Below are 16,884 nucleotides of genomic sequence, written 5' to 3' on the forward strand. Positions count from 1 at the left end.
TACTACATTTTATTATACCTACTGCATGCTGGGATAGGATCTTGGAGATGGGAATACAACTTTAATTTCTGACACTGATCAAGGTGAATCAAAAAAAAAATATCGATCTTTTACACTTACTTTTTAGCTCTTTGATCCGGTATTCCTTGGCCAGGTTGCTCAGTTTCTCCTGGAGATCTAGGTCCTTCTCGATAACACTCCATTTTTGCAGCAGTATCAGCGCTTTACTGCTGGAGAGAATCTGCTGGTTAATGGCAAACCGTCCCATTTCGGTGAAGGCGTCCAGGACTCTTCTGCGATATCTCAGAACTGAGCTCAAGGTTGCAAAATACTGGGCAATGTGGACGCCCTCTAAGTTTGGCCTGCAAGATGTAATTAATGTCAGATGTACCTTCTGTGTAGATAGACTCTTACTAACAGAGGAAAACCCCAGTAATGGCTCCTATGTGTGGGGTACGCAGCAGACAGTGTGTGAATGTAAGCATCTCATGCCATGGCCGCTGCGCTTTCCCCCATGCTGTACACTGCAGCTTTGCTTGTTCGAGTAATTGCCAAAGATATAAAAAAAGGAAATAGCAAAATGAGGAATAACTAGTGTAACATAAATCAATACATCAATACCAAACATGATACCATGAAATTAAGGTCAGCTGTGACTTACCGGATGTGTCTCAGAAGGATCATCAACACGGACAGCGTCTCATTCACTAGGTGAAGAGGGAGGAACTTTTCTTGCTCTCCGACTTCATCTTGCTCCTCTTTGGACTTGGTCTTCCCTTTAGTCCCAAGATTGGTAAACCACAAGTTGTTGAGCAATGTTATTACAGCGCCCAGGGTTTTATTTTCCACGTACCTGTCGAAACAAGAACTTAAGACATGAAGTCAAAATACAGCAGGAAAAGCTTGTAGAGAGTATCACGCCATCTTATAAAATAGTGGCATAGTGCTAGACCTCCCCATACACAATAGATCGGTGCCGGATGAACGATTGCTCTGTAGACCGCCATCTCTCCTGACTCCCCCATGCACAGGAAAGCTTGTCATCGCTAGGAGAGGGTCACTAGTGGAGGCTTATCTCCTGGAGAACACAACAATCAGCCACTGGAAAGTCGATTCGCCGGATCCCTCTCTCCTTACACATGTGTAGACAAAGTCAAGAGGGTCCATCAATACAATAGACCGTCAGCCGACCACGCTGATATCACAAAGTGCAGCCATCATTAATCTAATGTGTAGGCAGACTAAAGAATAAAATGTGAAGCAACTTAAAAACCACCTACCGTTCTGCGTTTACAGCTCCGATGCAGAGCTATGTGCCCTAGGATAATGCAGGTACCGCTTCATAGTCACAGATTACAAACAGGCGATTATTCGCTTACTCCCTATAATCCTGGCTGCTTGTTAACACTCTCTCTTGAGAACCTTCGGGGCATCTGTAGTCAGATATTATCCATACTCACCATGTTTAGCAAAACATCTACATTCTTACACAAATTGTAGATACAAGGGAAACAACTTAAAACTGGATCCACACTCCAAAACATATAACATAAACCCAAAACCGGATTTCTGGGCTCAGGCTATAAGAGTCAGAAAATAATCCCCATATTAGAGAAACGTATGTTTCGCCCTGCTTCGTCAGGGGTTGTGATACATCCAGCACTTATAACTGCTGCTACGTTATTTTTCTGGATTACAGTTTATACTTTTCCTTGAGTTAACATGTCTTATTTTCTTGAAAAATAATTAAAATACAGAGAAACAATATAATAAGACAAGGTAAAAGGGTGATCAGCAATCTAGAAAAACCATGCAGCAGCAGCTGTAAGTGCCAGTGGCTGACTGCATCACAACCCCTGACAAAGCCGGGCGAAACACACAGTTTATTATTATTGAGGATCACTTTCTCATTCTTTTTTTTTTTTTTTATATTGTTACACAAATCATCGCTTGCCGAGTCATGTCAGTGTCAGCGGGAAACACACAAGTTGTGGGGGTGAGGGGAAGAAATCATGCATTCCAGGGGAGCGCACACTGAGCTCTGAACTTGCCGCTCCACATACAGACCATTCACAAATCATTACTGCAGCCTGAAGCTTTAGAAAGGCATATCAACAGATTTTAGAAATATTTTTTACATGACAAAACTTTACACAGATGTAAAGGACACATTTTTGGGGTGCAAAAGTAGCTAAAAGACATACCGCTTTGCCAATATATTCTGTATCCAGGTTAGAAGGCTGTGATCTCGGATCAGCTCATAAGCGGCTTTGGGAATTTTAGAGGCTTTCATAAACACATCCATGACGAGCGGCTGCAAGAGGAAACATTAGATAAATCAGGGAATCACATTATTAATAAAATCCATGAAATGGGCTTTACCTCCGCCCACCTTCCTAGTGTGACCTTTCTATACCCAGACCCAAAGCAATACCTAAAAAAGGGGTATCCTCCAAATATCTGAGAGGGTAGCATTACCTGGGATGCCTCGTCACACAGGGGACTGTCGTAATAAGTCATGATGACCACGAAGATCTTCTGGTAATCATACAGCTCGTAGCAATACTTGTCCCTCATTCCATCACTTAACAATGAGAGGATCCAGTCACGTTCAACCTTATGCTGTCATGTAACAAATAAAAAATAAGAATTAAAAAAAAAATCTGGACATTAAGACTATTATAAAATGTATTCATGTCTTTTCCTGACCCCTAGAGGGAGCCAAATGCCTGCTGTGCAGTCAAGACTAGTGCAGTATGCAGTGGGCTCCTGAGCTCCCTCTAGTGGTGGCTACAAGTACCTATTGTGCCATCTTCTAAATCTAAGCAAATGCTGAGGATTTGGTGCTCTGTTGCAGAAGTAATATAATATTATATTAAGAAATTCATCAACACGTAACTGTGGATCAATAATGACATGGTGACCATTCATTTTAAATCTAAGTGTATAAAGTTTCCCAATAATCCCAATGAAGAAACCTACATTCAGTCTCTCCCCCAGGCTGAAATGGCTGATAACAGGGAACAACAGAATGCATTCAACGCAAAAGGAAATTAATTAAAAAAAATCCCATCTGACGGCAACTTACCTCTATGTCAGAGCTATAGAACAGTCTGTAGAAATCTGGAACTTTCCTCAGGTCCAAGTATTCATGAGATAACAGGAACCTGGTTGTCCGGATGTACATGTGTTCCTCTGGTTTTTTTGAGATAACAAAAACCATTATATGTAAAATGGAAAAGCATCCACCTTCTTAAAGGGGTTGTCCGGCCTTAAGAGTGACTGCAGACTTGTAGACTAAGGCCAGACATCCCCTTTAAACCCAAGTTGAACATGGGATCCCGGAGTAATCATATAGTTTTGAGGACAGATGTTGGTGGTAAAAGCCATTTAAAGAGGGCATATAACTTATCTGAAAAATGCTAAAAAGTAACAGTATGGGAAATTGTAAGACTTTTCTCAAACTCATGTCCAGCACAATCATAATAACCTGGTCTGAGGATGACCTGGGCAGCACGAGCGCCATAAAGACTCAATGTGAATGCCAGTCTGATATTCTCCTTTCGGATTCCATTCTTTACCACGTCTAGCAGGCACTGCAGCTGGAATAGAAAAGCAGCGTTACATCTAAGCATGTCTCTATCATGTCTGTTCTGATGGAAAGAACTAAAAATGAAATGCCAATTAATTTTTGATACAAAGCTCAAAATATCCCGCAACTACATAGTGGTGAATGAGAAAAGAAAATTCCATCTGCAGGCAGCTGCCACTAGAGGGAGCTAAAGAGCCCACTGCTAACTGTGCTGATTGTGAGTTATATAACACCATGCAGCAGGCTCCCCCTAGTGGTGGCTGCAGAGCATTACATTTATGGAGGAGATTGGGCTCGAACAATTATAACGAAAGTGACATCATGATAAAAGCTGCTTACCTGCGCCTTATCTCTGAAGCGCGCCCCTTCCATGTGAGAGACGAAGCAGCCCAGGATGTGATAAGCGGCCGCTCTCGTGCTATAATCGTAGCTGCTGAGTGCAGCCAATGTGAGCCCCAGGGCATTCATCTCCACAAACTTCACACAGTTCACCACCAGTTCTGCAGAAGACAGACACATCGTCACTGGCAGGAATCATCATACTTTAAGGATTGTATTAAAAGTTCCCACTAGAATGGCTTATTAATTCTTTTACAATAAATAGTTTTCAGGGTCTCTGAATTATCAATTTATTATCCCATTAAAGGGAATCTGTCAGCAGGATTTCACCCCCACACTACATGTGTATGTCGCTCTTTCAAAGACAATTCCAGCAATACCTTTACATGGCCGCTCCATTCCTCCATGACTGAGAAATCAAGTAATTTCATTTGATATGCAAATTAGGCTGAAGAGCTATGGTAGATCTAAAGCTTCCGTCACTCCAGCTCTATTCCATGCCCAGCTCCTCCTTCTGCTTGAGTTACAGCCTGTATGTCATGTGAATTCAGACAAAGGAGGTGGCAGTGCTCCATTCCTCCATTACTGAGAAATTGGCGTTTGAATTGATATGCAAATTAGACTAAAGAGCTATGGTAGATCTAAAGCTTCTGTCACTCCAGCTCTATTCCACATCCAGAACTACCGTTTCCTCCTGCTGCTTGACTGACGGCCTCTACGCTGGGCAACTTCAGATGAAGGAGACGTCAGTCATGCAGTAGGAGGCAGCGATGCTAGGCAGGGAATAGAGCTGGAGTGACCAAGGTTTCAGATTTTCAAAAAACCTTTAAGCCTCATTTGCATAGAAATTTAAGAACAGATTTCCAGTAACGGACTGGCCTTATGAAGGTATTGCTGGACTTATTTTTGAAAGAGTTATATGGACATATAAATAGTTTTAGATGTGTTAGGGAGTTGGGCGAGATCCTGCTGACAGATTCCCTTGTTTTCATTTTTTTCCAAGATCCATAGCCTTTTTATTTTTCCGTTGTCCTGGGTAATTTTTTTTTGCGGGAACGAGATGTAGTTTTGAATGACACCATTTATTTTATCATATAATGTACTGAAAAAGGTGAAAAAAAAATTACAAAAGGGATGAAATGGTGAAAAAACAGCAATTATGTCATTGTTTTAGTATTCATTTTTATGATTAGGGCAGTACAATCACGGCAGTACCATTTGTATAGGTTATTTTCCTTTAGTGAAATTCAGAACTTTGCTCATTTCGAACTTTTTCAGGCTTTTTTCTTTTTATGCAGACCCGTGGTTGTTCGTGGGGGTGGATATGCAACATTCTGTTTTTATTGCATTTCTGAGGGATTTGCGTAAAAAAAAAAAAACCATTTTGGCATCTCAAGTTTTTTTTTTTCTGTTTATGGCATATATCGTATGGGACGCTGCTGTCAGACATATACTGACTGTACATAAATAGGGATCTGCCCTGTATGGAGAGTGTTTAAGCTCCTGAGACGGCCGGGCAGGCTTAAAGGGAACCTGTCACTCCCAAAATGGCTGGTGAAGTAAGCTCACCGGCATCAGGGGCTTATCTACAGCATTCTGTAATGCTGTAGATAAGCCCCCGATGTTACCTGAAAGATGAGAAAAAGACGTTAGATTATACTCACCCACGGGCGGTCCGGTCGGATGGGTGTCTCCGGTCCGCTCCGGCGCCTCCCATCTTCATTCCATGACGTCCTCTTCGGGTCTTTACGCCGCGGCTCCGGCGCAGGCATACTTTGTCCTGTTGAGGGCAGAGCAAAGTACTGCAGTGCGCAGGCAGTGGGCCTCTCTGACCTTTCCGGCGCCTGCGCACTGCAGTACTTTGCTCTGCCCTCAACAGGACAAAGTACGCCTGCGCCGGAGCCGCGGCGTAAAGACCCGAAGAGGACGTCATGGAATGAAGATGGGAGGCGCCGGAGCGGACCGGAGACACCCATCCGACCGGACCGCAGCGGGACCGCCCCTGGGTGAGTATAATCTAACATCTTTTTCTCATCTTTCAGGTAACATCGGGGGCTTATCTACAGTATTACAGAATGCTGTAGATAAGCCCCGGATGCCGGTGAGCTTACCTCACCAGCCATTTTGGGGGTGACAGGTTCCCTTTAAGCTCCTGAGCCGGCCGGGCAGGCTCAAGCTCCTGAGACGGCCGGGAAGGCTTAAGCTCCTGAGACGGCCGGGAAGGCTTAAGCTCCTGAGACGGCCGGGAAGGCTTAAGCTCCTGAGACGGCCGGGAAGGCTTAAGCTCCTGAGACGGCCGGGAAGGCTTAAGCTCCTGAGACGGCCGGGAAGGCTTAAGCTCCTGAGACGGCCGGGAAGGCTTAAGCTCCTGAGACTGCCGGGAAGGCTTAAGCTCCTGAGACGGCCGGGAAGGCTTAAGGCTCCTGAGACGGCCGGGCAGGCTTAAGCTCCTGAGACGGCCGGGCAGGCTTAAGCTCCTGAGACGGCCGGGCAGGCTTAAGCTCCTGAGACGGCCGGGCAGGCTTAAGCTCCTGAGACGGCCGGGCAGGATTAAGCTCCTGAGACGGCCGGGCAGGCTTAAGCTCCTGAGACGGCCGGGCAGGCTTAAGCTCCTGAGACGGCCGGGCAGGCTTAAGCTCCTGAGACGGCCGGGCAGGCTTAAGCTCCTGAGATGGCCGGGCAGGCCCCTCCATATGTGCACAACTGTTTCAGGACATACTTTTACGTCATGGAGAAGGAGGTGGCTTCATAATAATAATAATAATAATCAGTCATTTAAGGTGGAGTCCAGTGGAACCTTTTCCTATAAGACAACCTGTATGGCGATTCCATGTTACCTGGTCTGAGCAGTTCGCTAAAAAGCGGCAGTAAGAAGCAAGGATCATAGATTTCATGTAAATCCTGTACTGCCCGATCTTCATACAGGACGTTCTTCCCGGGCTAGAATTTAATTGAAAGAAGAAAAAAAGTGTTTTAATAATTTTGAAACAAATTAAACTTTATCAAGTCACATGGAAAAACCTAAAAAGGAAATGTAACAGAAACCCATCACCAGGGAAATGAATAGTTATTCCAGATCTTATTTTTTTGCACTTTCTATTGGCATCATTTTGGGTTACAATTAATACATTGATCGGTTTTTAATTACTGTTATATTTTGATAGATTGGACTTTCACGGATACGGCGATATCAAATAAGGTTTGTTATTTCTTTAAGTTTGTAAAGGAATAAGTTGATATTCAAACATTCTACATTTTTAGATTATTTATATTTCTTAAGAACTTTCACGTACATTTTTATTACTTCAACCTGCAATTGTTTGATTGTGTTATATAATATTGCACTCTATAGGAAGGAGAAAGGACTACAGTGGAACAGACAAGCACCATCAGTAGACTACCGGCTGCCATAGGTGGCACCTGGAGATTGTGTTGCAGGTGGCTGATGTGCAACCCACCAGTCAGAGATTGACAGCAGCGTTTCAGTTGTTACACAGCAGCATCGGAGCTAGCTCTGGTTGCTGCTGTTAGAGGCACTACCAGCACCTGCCTTATATGAAGCAGGCTCAGCTCCGGAGCCTGCTCCTTACATTCGTCATGTAGCGATACAAGCCACTTCACATCATTTAAATCATTTGGGCAGAACTAAAGGAAACCATTCTCACAGCCATTGAATATCTTTTCAAACGCATTTTTTGTTTCCATTTTATCAGAAATTAATTTTACAGGTCAAAGGAACTGCTATGGGTTCACGTTTCTCCCCATTGCTAGCTATTTTGTTCGTCGCTTGGTGGGAGGAAGGTTTTATTTTTTCAGAAACAAATCCTTTTTCATATATTATATTATAGGCTATGTGGATGATATCCTGATCCTCTGTCAGGCTGCATAGTGGCCATACCGAACTTCATTAAATATCTCAACAACCATGACATTAATTTGCGATTCCAGAGTACTAGTGATGAGTGCAACCCTTGAAGGGTTTACACGTTTGTTAGATAATCCCTGCATGTGTTCTAGCTGTCGAACGCCTGGAGACATGCAGCCGCGGGGACTCAAACCTATTATTTGAGCACGCAGAAGTCACTCGGTTATCACAGGAGCATGCTGAGATAACACCTTATCCGAGCACGTCCGCTCATCACTACCGAGTACTGCTCATGGTGCTCACACTGAAATTTCTGGGCATTTCACCATTTAATTACTTTGAGTACACCATATAGTATGCAAGATAAAAATAAAAGACATTATTACCAGATACTGTATATTCCAATCTTATATCGACAGGAGACTTAACAGAATACTACAAGACGGTTTCAGAACTCTGGCGAGGAGAGGTCGATCTCTGGGAAATATGGTGTCTTTATAAAAAAAACAAAACCTGCCTATAGTACTACATGACTCCCCATAAAAGATTTTTAAAAATGCTCAAAAAACATGGATGTGCTGATCAACTTTATGTACGCTAAGGGTAGGTCATCAGCGTAAATGTGGTGAAGGACCCACTAACAAGCTGCGATTTAGAAGGGCTATGCTCAAGACGAGTCTCCTTTAAAATCACAAAGAAGCACACTGGGTGGCGGCACTGTATATGTGGTCAGCCCGCCTTCAGTAAAGGTCACCGATGATGGCGGCGCTCGAATGTGACAGTAATTCACTTGTTGGCTGTCACTAAGGTTATGACCAAGTGACATCTCGACATGCATTTCAATGAAGCGACCTTCGCTAGAAAAGTGCCGGCGAGAGCTCCGAGGACGGCTGTAATACATGTATTATCAGCAATCATCACCCCTGCTCCTCATTAACCCTTGAAGTTATGCCCATTTTGGGCCTTAAAGGGATGAGGTCGCTTGGTTAAGGATCACTAAACCACAAGCGAGTCTATTTGTCGACCCCGGTGCCATGTGTGCATCATGCCACACCTATACTGGTCATTCCAGCAGGAAGAAGGATGTTCTCAGTTCTTGGCTTTCCAACGTGGCCACTGGGCCAGAGACCTGTACTAATAGGTTTATACCACAGGCAGAGCTGGGAGATTTGGTTAGGATCTCTGTCCGGTACAATCACAATCTCCTGGTCCTCAGCACTGGCAGTTTCCAGAGCAGTTCTCCTAATCATGGCTCTCACTTTCCTGAGCAGTGTGCTTGTTCAAATGCCCCGTTATCCCTATAGGTAAAAATAGTGAACAACAATGCCAGTACCAAAATATTAGAAATGCCACTCAAGGAGGAAGCACCTGCCCCCCAGCAACCAGGAAGTAAGGAGACGGCAGAGCCGTGAGCTGCTCGGGAGACAACTTGAGAATATCCCTTTAATGTGTTATTTGCATATAAATATGCAGCAACAGACAGAAGATATAAAGGTGGATTTATCCTTCAAAGACCTGCATGTGGTTTTGGTGATTTGGGGTGAGCTTACCGACAGATTCCCTTTAAAAAGGGACACAAGTCAAATATGTGGATTTAAGAGCTACTGTCCCAAGTTATCAGCCTTTTGGTTTAATAGAATCCAGTTCTGCTGTTTAATGAGAAGACAGGCTCTGGAGGTCCTGTTATAATAAACACATTTCTAGTAATGAGACGGATGACGGGAATGATGAAGGGAATTATAGTATATTGCGTGTTATCAGAAGAGCGAAAAGGAGATTGTCGTTTTCTTTTAATGGAGACCTCATCAATGAACGAGTTTCGCACCAATTTACAGCTACACATCACATCCTTCACGTCCCTGTGCCCACGCGAATCAGCCTCATCAAAAAGCCCTGATCTTTGTTCCATGGTCTCACATCAATCAGTACTTGTGAATCAATGCGCCATAGATTGCTGAATCATCGCATGTGACTCACCGACGTCGCATCCTGACCCCGACATTGGCACCGGCTGGATATCAAGGGCTTTACTGTTCATTTTGGAACATTTCGTCATAATGCTAAGGAAAATTTAAGAGCTTGTATGTAGGTAACAAGACAGAAGCTTTAAAAAGAGGGTATTAACCCTTTCATGCAGCAACCAATTTCCGTTTTTGCGTTTGTTTTTTCCTCCACTTCTACTCAGAGTCGTAGCGCTTATTTTTCTGTCCATAAAACTCATAGAAGTGCCAGCAAGGTGTGAAGATTCCCCTGATACTTGCATCTCCGCAAATACCAATGTAACCAATTTTATGGATTAAAACCATAAGAAAAACAGCACTCACCGATCCTTCTTTGGATTGTTACTTTTTCTGATATAATAAACATTCATTTTTCTACATAGTGTACTGAAAAACTTAATTTTCTCTTTTTTTTCCTTTTTTTTTTAATATCGTTGAAATTGTGGGAAAAAAAAACTCAAAACACAATTCTGACATTGTTTTGTGGGAATTACGGTGTACATTTTGTGGTAAAAACTACCTTTCAATACGATTCTCCTCATCAATACGATTCTGGCGATATCAAAACATATCCAGTTTTTTTATTACGGTATTTTAGTGGTTAAAAAAAAAAAAAAAAAAAAAAAAATCAGTCTTCGCAACAAAAAACATTTTTTGCCGCTGTGTTGCCATTTTCAAAAATCTCGCACACACACACACACAAAAAACACAGCATATCAGTTCTAGCAGCACTTTTCACCCATTCCAGTGGGAGAAAAATGAAAGGGGAAAAAAAAAAAAAAATTGCGCCAAAAATTAAGTACTTTTCTTGTGCAAAAAAAAAAAAATAACCCATTTCGAAATGTTGCATATGAACATACCCTAAGAATTGGTAGATGATCCTAGGGGGAAGGATCCTCAGTGATCAATACGTTCTCCTCTATCAATAAGATACAACTAGTTGGCCCGTGCAACATTTTCGCACATTGGTTGTCGGGGGCGCAGGCAATTTCAGGAAAATCAAGCTGGTCAAATGCTAATGTATTTAATGAGATGATGATCACAGAGAGGTATTTATATATGTAGGTTGGTAATACAATAAATTAGTAGAGGCTAAACAAATGTCTTGAGGTTGTGGTGCCACCTGCAGGTTATTGTTATTTTCTGCAGGTTTCTGAAAATGAATGTTTAAACTGTATTTATTGATCAAATCGTGAATGTGTGGTTTGTGTCTTTTCTTGCTGAAGGGGGCAAGTTTACCTTTCAAATGGTGTATTATTTGTGTGTGGGGGGCAAAGTAATCACCTAAAAAGCAGTGCATGTTTACAAATGTGTTTGCATGTGACTCACCTGAAGTGAAGTGTGCAATCCTCGAATTTGCCTGAAAATAGGCTGGGTAAGCACTTCGGCAAGCTGAAAAGCCCCCGCTGCAGGTAATTTGACCTTTGAAATGGTGTATCGTGTGTGTCAGTGTAGTGTAAACGGAGCAAGTGTGCAATTGAATAGGCAGTGCATGTTTACAAATGTGTTTGCATACGTGACTACTTTCCCTGACGAAACTGTCTTCGGCACAGCGATACGCGTTGGGACATCCCTCTGGTGTTACTTGCTTCCTGGTTGCTCAGCCTCATACCTTCCTTCTGGAGTCTTCTGACTCTGATGTCTTTTTCTCTCTTTTTCTGGGACATCTGCTTGGCTCTACCCCCCCCCCCTTTTTTTTTACCTGCTATCATTTACATTGGGGACCTCAGGATTTGTATGAGTTACGGTATATGTCAAGCCCTTATTATATCCAACATTTATTGACTTTTCGCTGAGCACCATGTGACTTATCTGCCGATAACTACAAGTATTGTGTTAATATTATGGGTTATTCGTACATTTCGTGTGTTGGTTCCATTATTATATGGGAAGTTTTACATCATATTTGGTAGTTTTGGGAGCATGTTCACTGAGGGAGTATTTTTGCATGGTTTTTAATTGTTTTTACTCATGTTACCAATAAAGCTTGTGTTTTTTATATTGAAATTCTGGTGGTGTGCATACATTCTAGTGTGTTTCCTGTGTTCTCTACGAGTTTGCTTATTAGTCACTAAGTTTGCACCCCCACTCTATATTGATCATACTATTGTGGTGCACCAGCTATCTAAAATTGCATACGTGACTCACCTGCAGCTAAGTGTGCAATCCTCCTATGTGCCTCAAATCGGCTGGGCAAGGAGTTCGGCAAGCTGAAAAGCCCCCAAGGCAAATGTTAGGATTTGTTTGTGATGTCTGTAAGCAGCTTTGTGGTAGTGTGCTTTGGGGTAGTGTGGTGCCACATGCAGGTTATTTTTCCTTACTGCAGGTTTATGAAAATTAATGTTTAAACTGTATTTTGTGATCACATCATGGATGTGCAGATGCGCATCCAGAATGTCCACAGAGCACAGAAATTCTCCAGGTTCCATGGAGGCGATCACCGAGTGCAAGCACTCCATCTTGAAGTGCTGAATCCGGAGGTGGCGGTTCAACCGTTTGAGGTCCAAAATCAGGCGAAGAGACGTGTTTTTTCGGAACTACAAATAGATTTGAGTAAAAACCGGAAAACCGCTGGTTGGAAGGTACTGGGACGACTACCCCTGAGGCGAGAAGGGAATCGACCGCCTGAAAAAGCCCTGGGACATGGGAGGACTGTTTGGGTGGGCGGGAGAGGAAAAAACGTCTTCCTGGGGACCACGAAAATTCTATTTTGTAACCTGATGTGACAATCTCCCTGACCCAGGCGTCGCCGACCACCGATAACCAAGGCTCTGAAGAGAAGAAGCCTGCCTCCCACCCTAGAAATATTTCCAGGTGGGGGTGACCCGTCATTTGGAAGAAAATCTGTGGTTGTGAGAACTGGAAGAGTTGGAGGAGCGGCCTTTAGCTCTCCAGTGAGGGGTAGGCCTGAAAGAAGGCTTCCTTCGGCCCCTTTGAGTGGAAGCCCAGTCATGCTGAGAGGCACCACCTGAGGAGGCGAAGGAGCGAAAGGGGCGAAAGGAATGGGGTCCCTTTCTATTGAAGGGAAGCCTAGGCTTAGATTGTGGAAGAGAAGTGCTCTTACCGCCCGTGGCGTCCGAGATCATTTGGTCTAGCTGCGCTCCAAAGAGCCTGGATCCCTGGAAAGGCAAACCTGTGAGGGATTTTTTGGAAGCGGGATCTGCGATCCACGCCTTCAGCCAGAGGACACGGCGAATGGCGACAATATTGCTGTTTGCCCTTGCAGAGCAAGCAGCCACATCCAGAAAAGCATTCAGAAGGTACTTTCCAGCCAGTGAAATCTGATCTGCTAAATCCGCTAACTCCTGTGCGGGAGCCGAAGCTACAATGCCTCTGCGTGGGGTTTTGGCCCAGGCCGACACCGCTTTCACCACCCAGGTAGAGGCAAAATTGGGACAGAGAGAGGTACCAGAAGCTTCAAAAGCTGATTTGGTTAGAGCCTCAATTTGTCTGTCCGTGGGGTCCTTTAGAGACGCCACGTCAGGAATGGACAGCACTGTCTGGGAGGATAATCTAGACACAGGTGGATCTACCTTAGGAGATTCGGACCATTTGCTAACAAGGTCTGCAGCAAACGGGTATAAAATGTCTAAACCTTTCCTCCCTGGAAAACTTTACCAGGGTGTTCGCAGTGTTTAGACGTAGTGTTATCAAATTCCTTATGATTGGGAAAAACTCTAGAAGGACGCTTCATCCGTTTGAAAGAAATGGAGATGTCCTGAGAAGCTGCCTCTTCCTCCTTAAGCTCAAGCGTTTGAATAATGGCTGAGATAAGGCTGTCAACCATATCCTGCGTTGCGGAAGTCTGATCTGCATCTGAGTTAGAATCCGACTGAGAGGATATATGACCCGACGTCCGCCTGCGAGGAGGGGGAACAGGTAGACAGCGGTATTCCGGCTGACGCAGCTGGCTCCGGAGAAGTGGATGAAGAACTAGACAGAAAAAGCATCCTGGTTCTTTTCTCAAGTCGGCCCCTGTGAGGGTCTTGGACAGGTGCGAGCGAATCGCTGTGAGAAGCGTTCGTGGCACTGGTGGCAGTAGTCAGCAGTGGAATATGTTCTAGTACCTGCTCCTCCCCGTACCTGAAGCAATATGTCAGCAGGCGATGTTGCCTGGGGGAAAATCAGCCGGGGATGGAGAATAGCAAAAAAATCTACAGACCTGGCGCAGTTACACTGTGTCCCCCACCTACGGAGAGGTATTCCAGAGTACGCGATGCACAGGAGGCAACTGGACGGGATAGCGCAGGCTGCGAACATCTGCTCATGCAGAGAACGCGCCAAACAGTGGGGCGTGGCCGCAGAAAAGAAACCAAGAGGCAAGGACTGGCCACCGTAAGTAAATATGAACACCCCAGGGTGACATCAAACTAAGTCCTGTCCAGCGGATCCGAGAGGGTGCGATGTGGGAGATACCACACTGCTCTCTTGGACGCTTAATGCGGGGAATCGGGGGGAGAAGAACTGCACCCTGTAACCCCCAGAAGTGTATCTGAAACGAAAGGGAAAAAGATTAATAAACACACAATCCTTGAAAGAAAAAGAAATGCGGATCCGGTGTTAGATCCAGGTCCGCCTCCTACAGATACTAAGCAAAAACGGAGTTGCCTGGTGCCTGTCGGTGGGTGTATACTGCCGGGGAGGAGTTACTTTTCTGTATTTGCATAGTGTCAGCCTCCTAGCGGCAGCAGCATACACCCATACACCCGCGGTTACCTGTGTCCCCCAATGAAGCGAGAAAATAAATTTTACGTCTAAAATCTTGCCACATGTAGTAAAAAATGTCCCTGATCGTGTCCTCCAGGGGCTCGGCTACCCCCGACCCCCCCAAAATTTTGGACTCTAGAGGGCGCTATAGACTTATTCTAGATTGCCGTTAAATAAGGCTCCTTAGCGGCCACCGTTTTAATGCGTATCTAGGGAGTTAAAGCTTTCTACAACTCAGATATTTACTTGAGCAGCATAACATTCACGTTCACAAGTATTTATGATTACTATTAGGGTCAAGTCCTGACAGGTCCAATATTTCACACCGATCTACAAAACCCCTCAAAAAACTAGTCAATAATAATGCAACAATCTACAATACTGCACTGTTAAGCAAGTGTCCACTTGCTTACTGACTGCAAATTATAAAAACAAGTAGAGGCAGACACAAAGGACTTGTTACAAAGTACAGTACAATATTTCTATCTTACTGCAGAGCTGGATTCACGTCAACACTGCTAAATACTACCAAGTACTGCTATAAAAACAACAGCATGGAGTACATTATATCTGTGTGTTACAGAAAAAAAGAGCAGGAATCCCTCTCTGTGTGCTATGCAGTGCAAGAGAGACATATCAGCTAGTCTTTTCCCTCCAGCTCAGAGTCAATAGCAAATTAATGCTCGTTTTACATATCCCATGTTTCACGGTCCGTCCTTGGATTGGCAATGCACGGTCTGGCAGTGGGTCTCCTGACCCCAACATGGCAACCACATAGTTATATATGAGGCTGTTGAGTTCGGGTCACAAGATCTCTCTCGTCTGTCCGTGCACTGATGTGTAAAACCGACAGAGAAAAGGCCAGAGAGTAGCGTTATGTACACTGAAAGACTTCTGAAAAGTTGCTTGAAACTACAATTACCCTTTAAAAACATGTAAAGTTGCTTTAATTTACACAGCACATATTCACTGGAGTCCATTTTGAACACTAGGATACAGCACAGTACCTCTGCCGTCAGTTTCCGGTGCAGCGGAAAGTTTAGGATAGTTTTCATCATCTTCTCTCTGTCTAACAAGGTGAGAATTTCCTCCATGCTTGGCTGCTGCCATAAGGATTTTCCCAAGCTCTTTCGGGTTTTGTGATGCTCCACAGCAGCGGGGCCCCACAACAGCAACCTACAGGGAGGGAAAAGGGGACGAGGTCTGGTACCACTTACTCCAAGGCCAAAACCAGTCACTAAGTTAAAGGGAACCTGTCACTAGATCCATGCTGCCCAAACCACGGACAACAGGAGAAAATATCATTTGAAACTTCTCTGTAGGGAAAGACCTGACTCGTCCGACGACTTCTACTGCCGACTTCACTATCCAGTGATTGACAGGTCGCGTCCTAGTGTGTACAAAAGGAGAAACCTGTCAATCACTGGTGCAGGGCCAAGTCATCGGACTAGTCAGGCCTATAGCCTCCCGGCCAATTTTTCAAACTATGCCCCGATTCATCATCATTTCCATTTCTCCAAAATTCTGGAATAATTTCCTCTTTTTTTAATCGACTTTTGCATTTGTGCTTTACTTTCTACACGTTTTGCATCTTTTTTTTTTTTTTTTTTTGAGTAAAATGCGACTTTTACCAAATGACTCTTTACTTTCGGCTCAATCACACGCCAAATTTACAGACGGACGCCCCTACCCCCCTGGACAAAAGGTTTTGAATTTGCCTCATGTTTAGACAACCGTGCGACTTTACAAAACTAGTTTTCGTTAAAAAAAGATTTGGTGACTTTTATTGCTAGAAAGCATTATTGATTTTGCGGCAAATTTATGAACAGAGTGCGCCATTTTGAAGAATTTGGAGCAAATAAAACACAAAAGGTAAGCAAATACAAGACAAAAAAAAAAAGTGACTTCAAGAACTTCGAGATGATGAATCAGGGCCTATGTTTTCTCTGCAGCCGCACAGCCAGGCTCTCCTGCTGCTGTCCGTGCAGTGACAGGTCCCGACAGTCTGCAGAAAGCGCCCTCTAGTGGCGGCATGCAGAACTTTATTTCATACATTGTGGTGCATTACCTGAAGTCAGTGAGGCTTAGATTATTCTGCTCATAGGCCCGGAGGAGGAGCAGGATTTTCTGATCTAGGATAAAACCATATAATTTCACACAGACATATTAAACATCTATATAACCACCACAAGCAGTCACATCTGGGCCGTACCTGTGACACCGAGGGTGGCTCCATAAGCCCCAAGCAAGGCTGCAAAATGGTTTTTGTCGCAAACGGACGGACAGTTAGCGACGATGCTTCTCAATAGATCGGTCAAGCTTTCTGCAAGGTAAAAAAACACATTGGGTTTAATGTACCAGCAGAGGCCAGGATGGCACGC

General features: G+C 44.1%; 1 protein-coding gene across 1 annotated transcript in view; it reads right to left on the bottom strand.

Moving 5' to 3' along the window:
- The window catches only part of URB1 (URB1 ribosome biogenesis factor), an 83,739-nt gene that overhangs the window by 5,357 nt on the left and 61,498 nt on the right, over nt 1-16,884 (bottom strand). The window contains exons 27-37 of the mRNA XM_077293972.1: nt 16,716-16,826; nt 16,572-16,635; nt 15,511-15,679; nt 6,769-6,871; nt 3,932-4,092; nt 3,491-3,602; nt 3,089-3,195; nt 2,479-2,622; nt 2,205-2,314; nt 662-853; nt 121-362 (exon numbers count right to left, since the gene is read on the bottom strand). Coding sequence (XP_077150087.1) covers nt 121-362; nt 662-853; nt 2,205-2,314; nt 2,479-2,622; nt 3,089-3,195; nt 3,491-3,602; nt 3,932-4,092; nt 6,769-6,871; nt 15,511-15,679; nt 16,572-16,635; nt 16,716-16,826 — 1,515 coding nt within the window. The remainder of the gene's footprint in view (nt 1-120; nt 363-661; nt 854-2,204; nt 2,315-2,478; nt 2,623-3,088; nt 3,196-3,490; nt 3,603-3,931; nt 4,093-6,768; nt 6,872-15,510; nt 15,680-16,571; nt 16,636-16,715; nt 16,827-16,884) is intronic.

Source organism: Ranitomeya variabilis, chromosome 3 (assembly GCF_051348905.1).
Source record: "Ranitomeya variabilis isolate aRanVar5 chromosome 3, aRanVar5.hap1, whole genome shotgun sequence".
Lineage (NCBI taxonomy): Eukaryota > Metazoa > Chordata > Amphibia > Anura > Dendrobatidae > Ranitomeya > Ranitomeya variabilis.